The sequence below is a fragment of the Mobula birostris genome, chromosome 2 (genome assembly GCF_030028105.1).
Source record: "Mobula birostris isolate sMobBir1 chromosome 2, sMobBir1.hap1, whole genome shotgun sequence".
NCBI classification, from domain to species: Eukaryota; Metazoa; Chordata; class Chondrichthyes; order Myliobatiformes; family Myliobatidae; genus Mobula; species Mobula birostris.
In genome coordinates this window covers 135740226-135756363 of record NC_092371.1, presented here as the reverse complement: position 1 = coordinate 135756363, position 16138 = coordinate 135740226, and the positions used below count along the sequence as shown (strand labels likewise).

At 41.9% G+C, this 16138-nt stretch overlaps 1 protein-coding gene across 4 annotated transcripts in view; it reads right to left on the bottom strand.

Moving 5' to 3' along the window:
• Window positions 1–16138, bottom strand: part of ppp2r5d (protein phosphatase 2, regulatory subunit B', delta) — a 137036-nt gene that overhangs the window by 27558 nt on the left and 93340 nt on the right. For all 4 annotated transcript variants that reach the window (XM_072248846.1, XM_072248825.1, XM_072248841.1 and 1 more), the window contains one exon: window positions 1316–1424. In XM_072248846.1, coding sequence (XP_072104947.1) covers window positions 1316–1424 — 109 coding nt within the window. The remainder of the gene's footprint in view (window positions 1–1315; window positions 1425–16138) is intronic.

Sequence of the window (16138 nt, the reverse complement as noted above, 5' to 3'; positions counted from 1 at the left end):
GTTACACTGGCCCCAGGTTCCGTCTTGTTCCAAACCAAACACTGGTATATACGAATGATGGGAAGGCAGACTACTTTATTAATATGTATTAGATACTCTCTGTGCACGTGCAGGTTTTCAGATGGGATCGTTCAAATTTGTAAACAGAAACAGCGTCACTGTGTTTTAACAAGAAATCCATGCTAAATATCCAGATATTTACATGTGCTACGATACTTGTTAAATAACTCGCGTTTCAAAATAAAATTAAAGAAAAAAATTCCAATGGCAATGAATGCAAAACGCAGGGAGGTAGACGCTGAATGCCGAAAAAGCAGTGAAAATGAAGGAAATACCCGTGCTAGCTACGAAGTCTCAAAACGTATTGCAGAAAAGATGAAGCCTTTTACAAATGGAGAGTTTGTCAACGAATATTTACTGGCAATGGTGGATATTGTTTGTCCTGAAAAGAAATCTTTATTTGCATCTATCAGCCTGTCAGCAAGAACGACCCCATGGAGAGTTGAAGAAATGTCAGCAGATGTTAAAAATTGTTTAAGGGATGCCTGCAACGAATTGCACTTGTTTTCCCAACTGTGCTTGATGAGAGTACAGACTTGAGAGACATTGCTCAACTTGCAGTGTTTGTGCAAGGAGTGACCTCAACTTTTCAAGTTTTTGAAGTTTACTCAATTAATTCCTATGAAGGACACGGTTACTGGAGCAGACATTTTCGAAGCTTTGCTGAAAATGATGTCAGAAATGAAACTTAATGTGTCGAAGCTAATTGACATCACAACTGATGGGGCACCAGCAATGGTGGGACAGAAAACTAAACAGATCTTTGATTACTAATTGGCATCCTTGGTTAAGCACAAATGATTTTCTAGCATGTATTATTCATTGATTTGAGGCAAAACATAACGAGATGTATTTAAATGGATAATTCCCATATTTCAAGTTTTTTTAATGGCATTTATCTGGCCCACAGTCCATTCATTAATATGCCCACAGAGGCAAAAAGGTTGCCAACCCCTGGGCTAGATGATACCATAGATGTTGCGGGGAATGCATGAATATCACACAGGTTCAATCAATGAGTTTGTGAGAGAGAAATTTTAAGTAGAAGTAGAGAACACTGGAAAGTCAGCAGGTCAGGTAGCAGTGCAGCGATAACACTGCAGGCTGATGACCCATCATTAGATTAAGCAATTTGTTCAATGGTCATCAAGCTCAAACTTTCCATTGGTGAGGATCCTCTGGACTTGAACAGAATTGCATTATGGGTGTTGCAGTATTTCTAAAGTTGTAGAGGTACAGGTGAAATATTCCTTACCTGTGGGTGGTACACACTGAGACTCTTCACCTTGTGCAATGGCAACAACACTCTGATCAGGAACATTTTATGCTCTTCCTTTAAAGGTAATGCAAACCCATTGATTATACTGGAAAAAGAAATGGAGACGAGACAAATTAAACACTTGACAATTTAATTATAAACCCACAGAAATGGATTAAGGAATTCACAGATAACCAGACAAAAGATTTTAAAACATTCCTATTGATGTTCCACGTGGTAATCTTAATCTCTTCTTCATAACTACCAATAGCACCTGCTACTTTGTACAATAGCTGTTCCTCTTGAGACCAGGTAAACATCAGTAGAATATTCAGAATTAACAAGGCCATCCTTGCTTTTGCACATGAGAGACAATGAAATAGGAATCTCCGTCAATTTCCTCTTTCATTATCTACCAACTCAGTGCAGTTCAAATTTAGGATTATTCTGGCCTGTACCATCGTAGATGAGTAAACCTTTGCTACAGCGAACCTACACAAGGTTCAAGGGCTGCATTTTCCCAAGTAGATGAAAGGACCGATTTCTACAAGGATCTTCCCAACCCAATTCAGGTACTTTTATTAAACGGACTTAATACAGAGTCGCGCAGCAATGAAAGACAGCATTCACTCAGTCCCCAAAAGACCTTGCATATAACATGGTCCACCTTTCCCACAAAGTAATAAGCACATAATCTAATCTGATGTTTTCAGTGTACGATGCAACTAAGGGTACCATGGTTTTTTTGGACGTCAATCAGCTCAACACCATGACAGCGTCTTCCCTGGATGATTCATAAACTGTTCAGATCACAATACATGATTCAGAATGAAATAGTTGGTCAAATTTATTTATTTTTATTTATTGAGATAGTGTGGAATACACCCTTCCAGCCCTTGAACGGTGCTCTACAACAATCCCCAATTTAATCCTAGCCTAATCATGGGACAGTGGCGGCTCACCCACGCAGCAAGCGAACCAGCTCCAGCAGTCGCCGGCGAGCCCGCAGCCAGCGGCAACCGAGAGGACTCAGTGCGGGGCAGACCTCGGCCCAGAAGCCGACGTCGCTTCTGCCCTGCAAAGAGCGGGGGTTGCTGGGAGCAGGTACTTAAGCGCGCACGGATTCAAACAGTAAACAGTTCAACCCGACCCTGCTCGAGTCAGTGGTCTTCTCAGGGGACTGTGAGTTCACCAATAACCACTTTTCTACTGGTGTCAGACCATATGATTATATCTGGATGCAATGTGGTGAAAGCTATTTGGTCCGGGAAACTGCCTTTCCCATCCAGTTTGGCATTGGCTGAATCATGGGCCTGCGCTGTACACCCTTGACTTGGAGGCTTCTTTCATAAACGATATGTGATGTTCTGTGCAGCATGGGGCATGAGATAAGTTGTGCTGCAGTACTCTCTGCTCAACCAGTTCTGTTACAACTTTGAGAACGTTATGTCTCCAAGTGTACGTGCCACTAGAAAGATTGACTCTGCATGTACTCAAAATATGTTGAAGTGTTCCCTTCTTGCCACAAGCAGCACACCTGTCTGTCTTATATTCATACCACGTGCTGAGGTTGGCAGGTGTTGGGAGCAGATTGTACGCTGCTCTGCAGAGAAAAGAAATGCGGAGCGGTTCCATCTGCCACAGAACATTCCAAGATAGATGTCATTGTTCAACACTTTCCCACCTGGTCCAAGCCCCTTGTTTGGCCGGGCCAGCTGTTTTAGCTAACCTCTTCTACCTCTCATAGTTCTCGCATTACAAGCTCCTTACCTGTAGATGATGACCACCACTTGTGGGTTGTCCATCCCAAGTCCCTGGCAGCCTAGCTGAATAGCCCCATCCGTCTCCTTGTGCTTCAGTCTAGACTCTGCCTCATCAACTGCTACATGGGCTGACCACATTCGGCTGGGTGTTCCTGATGACAGGGTCTTCTGAGTCTCAAAGCATCAAGAATGATCTTACCTTGGCTACCTTGACCTCTTCAACAAGGGATTGCACTGGGATGGTAAGCTTTGTCTGGCTACTGTGGATTGCAACATTGGTGAGGCTGCTCGGTACTCCAAGCCACTTCTTCACATACTTGTTGATCTTCTGTTCCATTGCCTTAACATAGGACGTTGCCACTTCATAAGAGTTAGTGGCCACATTATCCGTGGCATCAGTCCGTACTGCAAGCACCACAACTTCAACTTGCCAGGCAAGCCACACTTGTCGCCAGACATCAGACCTCTGCTGATCTGTTCTCCTGTCTCTTGAACCCTCTTGGTGTCTTTCAGCTCCTCTATGTACCATCACTCGAGGCTCTTAACTGGTTGGTCCTGAATGGATGGAATCTCCTCTCCACAAAGGGTGAAATGAAAGTCAACCAGCTTTCCTCTCCTAAGAACAAGGCTCCTTGACTTCTTGGTCTTGAACTTCATTCTTCCCCAATCCATTAGCTCCTCGAGTCTAGATAGTACATTTCCCACTGCCTCCATGCTGGGACCCAAAAGGGTGAGATCGTCCATGAATGCTCGTATTGATGGTAACTCCCCTTCGCCATCAAGTGCAACACCTGGTCTCACTGATTCTGCAGCCCTCACAATGACCTCCATGGCTAACACAAAAAGGATGGGTGAAATCACACATCCCATTGGGATTCCAACATCCAAGCTCTGCCACCTAGTTGCAAATCGTTGTTGTACTGCAAAACAAAGTTCCTCACCTTAGCAGGAATCCATAGGAATTCCATCGCAAACTCAATCAGAACATGGGGAACAGAACCATACACATTTGCAAGATCAAGCCAAACTACAGCCAGATTTCTTCTCAACCCTTTCGACTCCTGGATGGTATGCAATTATCATACTAGTATGTTCAAGGCATCCCGGGAAGCCTGGTATTCCTGCCTTCTGCACATATGCATTTACCAATCCATTCTCTATCACAAATATAGATATTCTTTTTGCTAGAATGCCAAACATAATCTTCCCCTCTACATTCAGGAGTGAAATTGGTCGGAACCGATTCAATGTAGTAGAATTCTCTTCCTTCGGGATGTATACTCCTTCAGCCTCACTCCATGACAAAGGAACACCACCTTGTCTCCACACCACCTTTAACAATCTCCACAAGTATTTTCTCAGCTCTTCACACTTCTTGAACACCTTATACGGCACTCCATTAGGTCCTGGCACTGATCCTGACCTTGCCTTTCTCATGAACCGTTCAATTTCTGCCAATTTGGGTTCTGACAGATCGAACTTCACTCCTGGCTCAGTAGGCTTCACAAGCCCTGAAATGTCAAGCAAAGGAGCCTCCTGTTGTTCGCTAGAGTAAGTGCTTGCCAGGTGATCCTCAAGTTCTTGTTCAGAGATGTTAAGCTGCCCGCTCTTACTTTGTTCATTCAATTTCTTTGTGAACTGGTGAGGGTTCTCAAAAAATGACTTTCTTGCCTTCTCTCTCTTTTTACGTTGTGACTCTGTACGACGGAGTGATGCTAACTTTATTCGAAAATGCTCTCGGAGGGGGGGCGTCACGTGATGACGTAGGATTGAGACGTGTAAATCCAGCTCTCCCGTAAAAAATCAGCAAAATACCGTTTAAACAAAGTAAAGTTAATAAATACTTTCCGAAAACTACTTATAAACTTCGGAAGACTACTCTACGATATGCCTTGTAAACCGCAACAGAAGAAGTCTGTTGTTGTGAAGTCGCCGCGAGATGGGAAGAAAAAAGGGCCAACTGCAGCGATGGAGCCTCGGATTCAGGTTGGATCTCCCTCAGAGGAGACGCATTTTATCTCTGGCATACAAGAACAGGGAGCAATGGCGGCAGTAGTGGTCTCTCGGAAGAAGATGCCGGAATTGCGCATGCGCAAAGAAGTACGCATGCGCAAATCGACACAACTTAATCTACAAGAACCGACGGCCACTGCAACTGAAAGTGACTCAGAGTCAGAATTGGATACCGCAGAGAATACAGATGAAGAGGAGGAGGAAGAACTGGAAGAGACTGGAAGTAAAGGAGACAACGGAGACATAAGAGAGGCTTTATTGTAATTAACGGCTGAACTAAGGAAATTAAGAACAGAGCTTAGAGACGTGAAGATGTGCTATGATAAAGCTATGAAGAGACAGGATAAAATTGATAAGAAACTTCAGAAGATGGAAAGAACAATGGAGCATATTAACGATAGAGTGGAAAAAACAGAAAATGATGTGCTTGTCTGGAACACAGAAAGAAATCGACTCTGGGAGAAAGTGGACATGTTGGAAAATTTTAGTAGACGTAATAACATTAAAATTGTTGGTCTTAAAGAAGGTATAGAGGGAGATAATCCAATAGAATTTTTTCAAAGATGGATCCCAAAAACCTTGCGAATGAAGGAGGAAGACCGATCAATTGAAATTGAGCGGGTACATCGAGCTCTAAGACCAAAACCACAACATGACCAATATACACGATCAATTTTAATAAAATTCTTAAGATTTCAAGACAAAGAAAGGATTCTACAGGCGGCTGCCCAAGCTGCCAAGAAGAGAAAAGGGCCACTGATGATAGAAGGGAAGAAAATTTTTTTCTACCCTGACATAAGTTATGAACTTTTGAAAAGGAAGAAGTTTAATCCAGTGAAAAAAGCCCTATGGGATCACGGTTATCAATTTATATTGCGTTATCCTGCAACCTTGAAGATTTTTTTGCCTGGTGGAGAAAAAAGATTTGTTGACAATTACCAGAAAGCGGAGGAGTTTGTGTGAGATTCTTTGAATATTCACCAGATACAAGAACAAACTTAGGGGAGTGAGATGGATTGAAGATGAAGACTGGATCAAGGATTAGGTCTGTTGAATTTTTAGGCGGATGAATATATAAATGTATTATTAATTATATGAGGGAGGGGAAGAAAGGTTAAAATTTGAGGAATATTAGCTGGGAATAATATTAATTTTTTTCTATATATATATATATATATATATATATATATATATAATTTTTTGTTACGGGGGAGCTGGAAGAAACACTGTCCAATCGCTACGTTATTCATGTATGCAAGCGCGGCAATAGCCACGACCCGCACAATGGAGAGGGGTAGTGTTGCGTATCTTTTCATTCACAACATTAGTGGGGGGGTATTTTGTTTTTTCTTTGTTTGTATCTTATCTATCTGTTTTTTCTTTTTGCCTGGATGATTGGGAGGGAAACACATAGCAACATGGTGAAGTTCAAAGGGATTCCCCAGGGAACTATGAGAGTTGAGAAGCTAAGTAATGTTTTAGATTTTAAGAGATAAATATGAAACATTTTTGAATATTTGGAGCCCTTATTTATAGCTCCGATGATGAAGATCTTGGTTCCTTGGGGGAAAGTAACAAATATATATTAAATTTATTTTTATCCCATGGAGCATGTGCAAACCTTCCAATATTCAGGCGGTTCCTTTTTTTTTTCTTTTTTTCCTTTCTTTTTAGGTAGGAGTATATATCGGCGGGGGGGGGGGGAGGGTAGATATTTTTTTTCTCATGTATCACTTTGAAAACTCAATAAAAATTATATTTAAAAAAAAAGAAAATGCTCTCGGAGATCAGCAAGCCCTGGCTTGTCACCCTCACTTGCTACCTTCCACCTCTGTCTCAACGATCTAAGCTCTCTCCTCAATCTACTAATCTCCTTCTGGTGCCTGCTTGGTTGCTGTGTAGGATTTGCTTTCTTCAACTCAACCAAACCAAACGAAACCGGTACTTTCCAATATCATAAAGCATATCGCCCATCGCTTCCAACTGGTGAATCTGTGGAATTTGTTGCCATGGGTGGCAGTGGAGATCAAGTCATTGGGTGTATTTAAGGCAGAGACTGAAAGGTATCTGAGTAGCCAGGGCATCAAAGGTTATGGTGAGAAGGTGGGGGAGTGGGACTAAATGGGAGAATGGATCAGCTCATGATAAAATAGCGAAGCAGGCTCGATGGGCCGAATAGTTGACTTCTGCTCCATTCTCCTGTGGTCTATCCTGAGGCAAATCAGGGTGGATAAATCCCCAGGGCCTGACAAGGTGCTTCCTTGGACCCTATGAAAGGCAAATACAGAAATTGCTGGGGACAAGCAGAAACATTTAAATCATATTCAGTGACAGGCGAGGTACCAGAAAATAGAGGATAGCCATTGTTATTTTGCTGTTTAAAAAAAAGGCTCTAAGCATAAACCAGGAGATTATAGCCTGGTGAGTCTGACATCACTTGTGGGAAAGTTATCTGAAGGTATTCTAAGGGACCAGATATATCAGTATTTGTATAGACATGGACTGATTAAGAATAGTCAGCTTGGCTTTGTGCATGTTAGGTTATGTCCAACCAATCTTATAGAGTTTTGAGGAAGTTACCAGGAAAGTGGATAAAAACAAGGCAGTGGATGTTGTCTACATGGACTTCAGCAAGGCATTTAACAAGGTCCCACATGAGAGGATAGTCAAAAAAAGATTCAGTTGCTTGGCTTTCAAGATGAGGTAATAAATTGGATTAGACAATGGCTTTGTGGGAGAAGCCACAGAGGTAGTGGAGGGTTGCCTCTCTGACTGGAGATCTGTGACTAGTGGTGTGCTGCAGGGATCGGTGCTGGGTCCTATGCTGTTTGTCATCTATATCAACAATCTGGATGATAATATGGTTAACTGGATCAACAAATTTTCAGATGACACCAAGATTGGGCGCGTCATGGACAGCGAAGGCTATCATGGCTTGCAAACAGATCTCCATCAGCTAGAAAAATGGAAGATGGAACTTAATGCAGACAACAACAAGGCTTGCTACTTCTGTAGGACCAACCAAGGTAGGTCTTACACAGTGAATGGTAGGGCACCAAGGAGTGCAGTAGAACAAATGATTTAGGAATACAGGTACATAATTCATTCAAAGCGGAATTTAATGCAGACAGGTGCGAGATTTTGCACTTCAGTAGGACCAACCAGGGCGCTGCGAATGGTTGGGTACTCAGGAGTGACAGAATAAAGGGATCTGGGAATACAGGTCCATAATTCATTGAAAGTGGCATCACAAGTGGATAGGGAAATAAAGAAAGCTTTTGGCACGTTGGCCTTCATAAATCAATGTATAGGATGTTATGTTGAAGTTGCAGAAGACATTGCTGAGGCCTACTTTGGAGTATTGTGTGCAGTTTTGGTCACCTACCTACAGGAAAGATGCAAACAAGGTTGAAAGATTTCAGAGAAAATCTACAAGGATGTTGCCAGGTCTGGAGGACCTGAGTTATAAGGAAAGATTGAATAGATTGTGACTGTATTCCTTACAACATAGAAGAGAGAGAGGAAATTTGATAAAGGTATACAAAACTATGAGGGGTACAGATAGGGTTAATGAAAGCTGACTTTTTCCACTATGGTTGGGTGGGACTGCAATCAGAGGTCATGGGTTAAGGGTGAAAGGTGAAAAGTTTAAGGGAAACTTCTTCACAGAGGGTTATGAGTGTATGGAATGAGAATGGTTCATGCGAGCTCGATTTCAATGTGTAAATGAAGTTTGGGCATGTACATGAATGGCAGGGGTTTGGAGAGCTATGGTACTGGTGCAGATCAATGGGAGTAGGCATTTTAAATGGTTTTGGCATGGACCAGATAGGCAGAGGACCTGTTTTTGTGCTGTATTTCTCTATGACTATGATTACATATATAGTACGTATTTTGATAAGTTCACTTTGAACTTTGCTCCAGTAAGGACAGACATTATATTGCCGGAAGAAAATGTGGATGAGTCAGTTTTAGCACGTTCATAGATGATACAAAGATTGGTGGCTTTATGGGTAGTACAGAATATTGCCAAAGAATACAATGGGATATAGATCAGTTACAGATTTGGCCAGAGAAATGGCAGATGGCGTTACTTTAGTTCAGCTAAATGTGAGGTGATGCACTTTGGGAGATCAAATGTAAAGGGACAAAACACTGTTAATGGCAAGACCCTGAACAGTTTGGATGTAGAGAGGAACTTATAGATCCAGGTCCAAAGCTCCCTGAAAGTGACTGCACAAGTTGAAGGGTGTTAAAGGAGGAGTATGCCATGCTTGTCTTTATTAGTTAAGGCACTGAATTCAAGAGCTGGCAAATTATGCTGCCAATTTATAAAACCCTAATTAGGCTGCATCTGGAGCACTGCATTCAATTTTGGTTGCCCGATTATAGGAAAGATGGGGAGGTCTTGGTGTGTGCGGAAGAGATTTACCAGGTTGCTACCTGGATTAGAGGGCACGTGCTGTGGGGAAAGTTTGGAACAACGTGGGTTGTTTTCTCTGGAGCAGCAGAGGTTGAGGGGAGACCTGAATTAAGACATGTATAAGTGGACAGCCAGTATAATTTTCCAGGGTCAAAATGTCTAATATGATAGGGCATACATTTAAGGTGAAGGGCCTAAGTTCAAAGGAGATGTGCAGGGCAAGTGTTTTTTTTAAACAACAGAGTTAGGTGCCTGGAAGGCACTGCCAAGGGTGGTAGAGGAGGTAAATATGATAGGGACATTTAAGGTGTTCATTGATTGCCACATGAATGCGGAGAGAATGAAGTGAGATGGACACTGTGTAGGCAGAAGGGATTAAATTAGTTGGGAATTTAATTACTAGTTCAATCAGTCAAACAAAATTTTGTTGGCCAAACGTGTTGTACTATTCTCTGCTCTAGTTAATTTTTCACCAGACTTCTGCTGATGGGGCACGTAGCCCAGTCAGGAAAACGCAGTCTGGTACTCACACAGGAGCCAAGGAAATATTTTTGGTGGTACTAAATCCAGTTAGGAGCTCAATAAGTGTTATTATAAAACAGCTGGGGAGAGGCAGATGCCTGTGAGAGCAGCAGTGTAGCCTGTTTTTAGTGATCACTTCTAAAGCAGGTCACAAGGAAGGAAGTCAACTGTTAACCTTCTGAGCACAGAAAAGATTAAAAAAAAGTGACATTAAAGAGTTAAACACCCAACCCATTGCAAAGAAAATAAACTCTTTGCCAAAACAATCTATTTGATTATCTACAGCAATCATTTCTCACAAAGCCCGTTAATGACAGAACTGATCTTTTCCATATCTAAACACAATGCACGGATCAGCAGATTAACAAGCAACTTCAGTCATGAATTCCCCTTCCGGGGCCTCTCTCACAAATTAAAAGTCTGGCAGGATTGCACAAACATTACACATTAACTTCACAAGTTTTTACTTAATTGCATTATTCAGCAGAATCTCAGCAAGAATTAACTTGAATCAAGACTCACTTGGCAGCTACTTTAGCCACTTGATTACATATGGGTCCTGACAAATGCTGCTGCTTACCTAATTTATAACACATGTAACAGAAATCCCATAAGAGTCACCACTGATCTCACTTCTAGGCCAGTGGAAGTGATACTCAGACCCCAAAAATCAATCAAAGAACTTACATTCAGTTACTTTGGCCTTCTTTGTGGCCGAGTTCCAGAAAAATGTAGAACAACTCAAGTGCACTAGATATAGTCCTGGATCTGATATACGAGTTCCTGGGTCAAATTACCTTTAGCACTGTCATCAATTACCCTCCCTTCACCGCAAGTGGGGCTGTTTGCTTAATATTTAATTGCATTGGTGGCTCAGATTATATGTGCATCAGATCTGGGCTGATGTAGTGATTAAAATTCATGTCACTCAACTGAGAGGAAATTAACAAGAGAGGCCAAATGGCACCTGTGATACTACCATCAAATCTGAGGCTCACTGTTGACCAGCAAGACAAAGAATGCAGCTCTAAAATGAAAAATACTCAAGGTCATTCCAGATAAAACCACCATTTCATCTCCCATGAACTGGCTACACGCCTGGCTAAAGCTCAAGAATGATTGCTGTGACTAACATCCAGTTATCATGGGTGAACTGTTTTGAACAGAGATCAGAACTTTTTTCACCACGTGAAGATTCACCCAGGTAGTTAATTGTTGACATTTTTGATCCAAGAAGACTTAAAAAGTCTTCATTGCTGAGTGTATTGAAGACAGATGTATAGGTTTAAAGAACTTATGAGAGTCAGGGAAGTGGCACAATTCTCCTGAAATGATGGGGCAGGTGTCAGGAATAAATGGGCGAGTTCAGTTTTTCTCTCTCTATGTTCTCACTCTGCTGCAAATCTCCAAATGAGAAACAAATCTGACACATTAGTTTTCCTTTGGTTGAACACAGCTCTTTTAAGAAAAAACTTTCAAGATAATTAAGCACAAAGTAATGTCATTTCACCACTCAACAGACGAGCTAAGCTCCTTATGTTCAAAGCTGTGGAAGTTGTGATGTGATATCCAAGACAACTGAAATTTCAGGTGGTCAGGCAACATCTCTGGAAAGAGAAACATCTCAGGTCCTTGAAATCAAAACTTGGAGAATGAGAAAACATGTTACAAGTTGCAGAGAAGAGGATGGCTGGAATGAAGAAAGGGAATATCTCAAAAAGGTGGAGGCTACAAGGGCAGGACAGCAGTGTATCAGGTAGTAATGCTGCCTCCCAGTAGTAATGAGCCAAATTTAATCCTGACTTCAGACGGGTTTATTCTGAGAGCTAACAGAGGACACGAACCCAAGAAATATCTTGGATGTTGACAAGCTAGTGCCAGCTGAGATTAATTGCACTAGTCTATGCAGAGGTGTAAACAGAGGGAAATGAAGCAGGGCAGGAGTAGGAAGAAAATAATGCTAAAACTGTAAGTCATAAGGGAGCTGGAAATCTGGAATAGAATGCTGGAAATGGTTAGTAGGTGAGGCAGCATCTGTGGGAATGAAAACCTTGAGATAACACAGCATGAGAAACGCCCTCTACTGAAAAAGACTATTGGAACTACCGAAATAATTGTTGAGATCCGAAGACGGTAATGTGCCCTGATATAAAGAGAGATGCTGTCCCTTGAGTTTACTGTGAGCTTCATTGTGGCAAAGGGTATGGTGAGAAGGCAGACATATAGGGTTGAGTGGGATCCAGGATCAGCCATCATGAAATGGTGGCGCAGACTCAATGGGCTGAATGGCCTAATTCTGCTCCCATGTCTTATGGTCTTGTAATATTAACTGCACTCACTCTTCCTCTGCACCCTTCAACATCTGGCATACTGCTAATGTCTTCTATAGTGAAGACTGATGCAAAATACTCAATAGTTCACCTGCCATCTACTTGTCTCCGGTTATTATTTCTGCGGCCTCATTTTCTAATGATCCTATATCCTCTCTCTTACACTTATTTTTACATATTTGAGGAAGCTTTTATCATCTTGTTGTGTATCATGTTGCAGCAGTTACGCAGTCCAATGGAAGGTGAAGGTGATTGTCTTTGACGTTTTTATTATGATCACAAGACCCTGTTGGACATTGGTAACAAAGAGCACTGCGAATCAGGCTCACTGGTTCATTGGGGAGAATGATGGCAGGGGAGCTGTGTGGCCTTGGTTGTTGCGCAGACAAGACCCTCATGCCTCGTGGTTGCCTCTTGCAGCCGCCGGAGCTGTCGAGGTGCCACCCGATTCCGCGCTGGGTTGGGGTGGCTCCTCCTGGTTCTGCCCTCCAGTGTTCGCTGGGTGAAAGACAAGCTGGATTGTGCTTGTCTGCAGCTGCACTTGCAGGAGATGAGGAACTGCTGTGGGCTTGAAGAAACGTGGATCCAGAGCAACATCTATGCACCAGCAGGGACCATGACACTCAGGGACTTGGGTTGTTATTTTTTTTTGTAACTATGTTTTTCTGCAACCATAATTATATGTGGTAAATGCTCTTTCATTTGCCTGTATTTGTGTATATGGTTGAATGACAATTAAACTTGAACTTGGAAAGGGTGAGTAGTTTCAAGTTCCCGGGTGTCAACATCTTTGAAGATCTACCTGGGCCAAACATGATGTAATTACAAAGAAGGCACGACAGCAGCTATATTTCATTAGGCGTTTGACGAGACCTGGATGTCTCCAAAGACTTTTGCAGATTTCTACTGATGTATTGTGAAAAGCATTCTAACTTGTTGCATTATTGTCTGGTATGGAGGGGCCTCTACACAGGATTGGAAAAAGCAGGAAACTCAGCCATCTCCATCATGGGCACTAGACTCCCCAGCAGAGGACACCTTCAAAAGGTGATGCCTCAAAAAGGCAGCAGTAATTAGGAATCCCCATCACTCAGGACATACTCTCTTCTCATTGTTACCTAGGAACAGCTTCTTCCCCATTATAATCAGATTTCTGAATGGACAATGCACCCATGTACACTGTCACTATTTTTATTTCTTCCTTAGCTATTTTTGATATATATTTTAAATGAATAAAGATTGCAACGTCCTGCTGCCGCAAAACAATATATTTCACAACATACGGCAGTGATATTAAATCCGATTCTGAGGAAGTCAAAGATCCAGTTGCATAGGGAAGTAAAGGGGCCCAGCTTTTGAACCTGGTTGATTAGTATTGAAGGAATGATGATGTTGGAACTCAAGCTTAGGGTCATGCTTGAGGACTGAACTGTGATGCACAGCTGTCCCACAACGTGTTTGGGATTTTCCACAAAATGAGCAATAAACGCAGAACAGCGAATTGGAGGGGCATGTAATTGCTTTTTCACCTCATGACCTTTATATGGTGGGAAGATAAGAGTTAAAAGAAGAGGTGTTGATTCTCATTATTCTTGCATTTCTACCAATTTAGTGTACTCCATTTGCTGTTCATAATGTGCTCGCCTCTATGCTGGTTTAAAAAAAACAAGAATAGATTAATGACTGTTTTGTCAAGTAACTTTGTTCAGTTGTGTCACTTCAATTCTTCATCTTACGTGCTCCCTGTTTTCAGCCTCATGAATTATTCTAACAAATTAAACGAAGGCGTGAAGAACAGTGTCTCAACTTCATTTATGTCACATTCCAGCCCTTCACTTAATCAATGAACTCCCACAATTTCAGTTTGGATCTGATGCAAGATCATCAACATGCAACGCTAACTCCTGAATGCTGCCTGACCTGCTGCACACTGCACTTCACAGATTTGTTCCTTCCTCAACCCCATCTCCTATTTATGCTTCTTCCAGAGGTGACGCAAATAACAGAACGTCATCTCTCTCTGGGTTATTTATGCAATCACTACTGGTTATAACCAGTAACCAGAAAAGAAAATGTGAGGGTCCTGCTCAAGATACTTGTATCATCGTTAGCCAAGGATGAAGTGCCAGAAGACCGGAGACTCAAGAGTATTGTCTCTTAGTTTAAGAGCAGTGACAAAGAAAAACTTGCAAACACTAGACCAGAAAGTCTAAAGTGAGGTAGGTAAATTACTAGACAGGACTGAGGAATAAAATACAAACAAGTATATCTTTAAAGACAGGTGTTGATTAGGATTAGTTAACAGCTTTATACATGGGAGTTCATCTTTTATGAACTTGGGAGTTGTTTTTAGATGAGATGACCAAGCAAGTTGATGAAAGAAGGGTAATAGATGCAGTTTGTATTAACTTCAGTAAAGTCTTCGATAGACTGTTTTGGAAGGTGAGATTGCATGGAGTTCAGGGAAAACTGGCTAAATGATACACATTTAGGTTGATTGTAGAAAGCAGAGGGTGACAATGGAAGGATGTTTCTCGGACTTGAGGCCTGTGACTAGTGGTGTCCCTCAGGGGTTCGTGCTGGACCCACTGTTGTTTGTCAACTATCAACGATTTGGATAATAATGTACAGGGTATGGTTATCAAACTTGCAGATGACAATAGTGCACTGTGAAGGTGGTTATCAAATATTACAAGAGGATATCTGAGTAAGTGGGCCAAGGAATAGCTAATAAAATTTAATCTGGGTAAAAGTTATTGAATTAGGAAGGCCAAATTGAGGTAGGGCTTTCAGAATGAACAGCAAGCCTGTAGGGAGTGTTATAGTACAGAGAAATCTTAAAGTACAAGTACCTGGTTCACTGATAATGGAGTCACAGGTAGACAGGCTGGTGAAGGCAGGTTTTGGCATGCCACCCTTTACAAAGCAGAGCTTTGACTAAAAATCGGGAGCCTGTGCTACATTTGTACAGTTTGCTGGTGAGGTCACAAGTGGGATTATTGTGCTCAGTTTTGGTTACCTATAGGAATGATGTTATTAAACCGAAGAGAATGCAGAAAAGATTTACCAGGATATTGCCAGTACTCAAGGGACTGAGTTATAAAGAGAGGTTGGAAAGGCAAAAACTGTATTCTTTACATCAGAGACTGAGAGGTGATCGTTTGAGGTGTACAAAATCACGAGGAGCATTGACAGAGTGAATGCAAACAACTTTTTTTTCTGGGGTTGGGGAATCAAGAACTAGAAGACCTAGGTTTAAAGGCAAGAGAGGAAGGCTTTAAGTAGGAATTTGAAGAACTTTCTTTTGCATAAAAAATGATCTCCATGTGGAATAAGCTGCCGAAGAAAATGGATAGGGCTGATACTATAAAAGTTTTTAAGAGCAGTCAGACAGGTACATGAATTAGAAGGTTATGGGCCAAACACTTACAAACAGGACTAGCTTGGACAGGACACTATGTTTGGTATTGACCAGATAAGCCAAAGGGCTTGTTCCCATGTTGTTCAGCTCCATGACTCTCTCAGCTGATAGAAGGCCTTAAGGCACAAGAGCAAAATTACGCCATTTCGACCATCAAGTCTGCCCTGTTATTTCATCATGGCTGATTTATTATCACTCTCAACTCCATTCTCCTGCCGTCATCCTGACTAATCAAGAATCTATCAACCACCACTCTAAATATACTCAATGATTTGGCCTCCACAGCCATCTGCAGCAATGAATTCCACAGATTCACCACCCCCTGGCTAAAAAAAGTACCTCATCTCT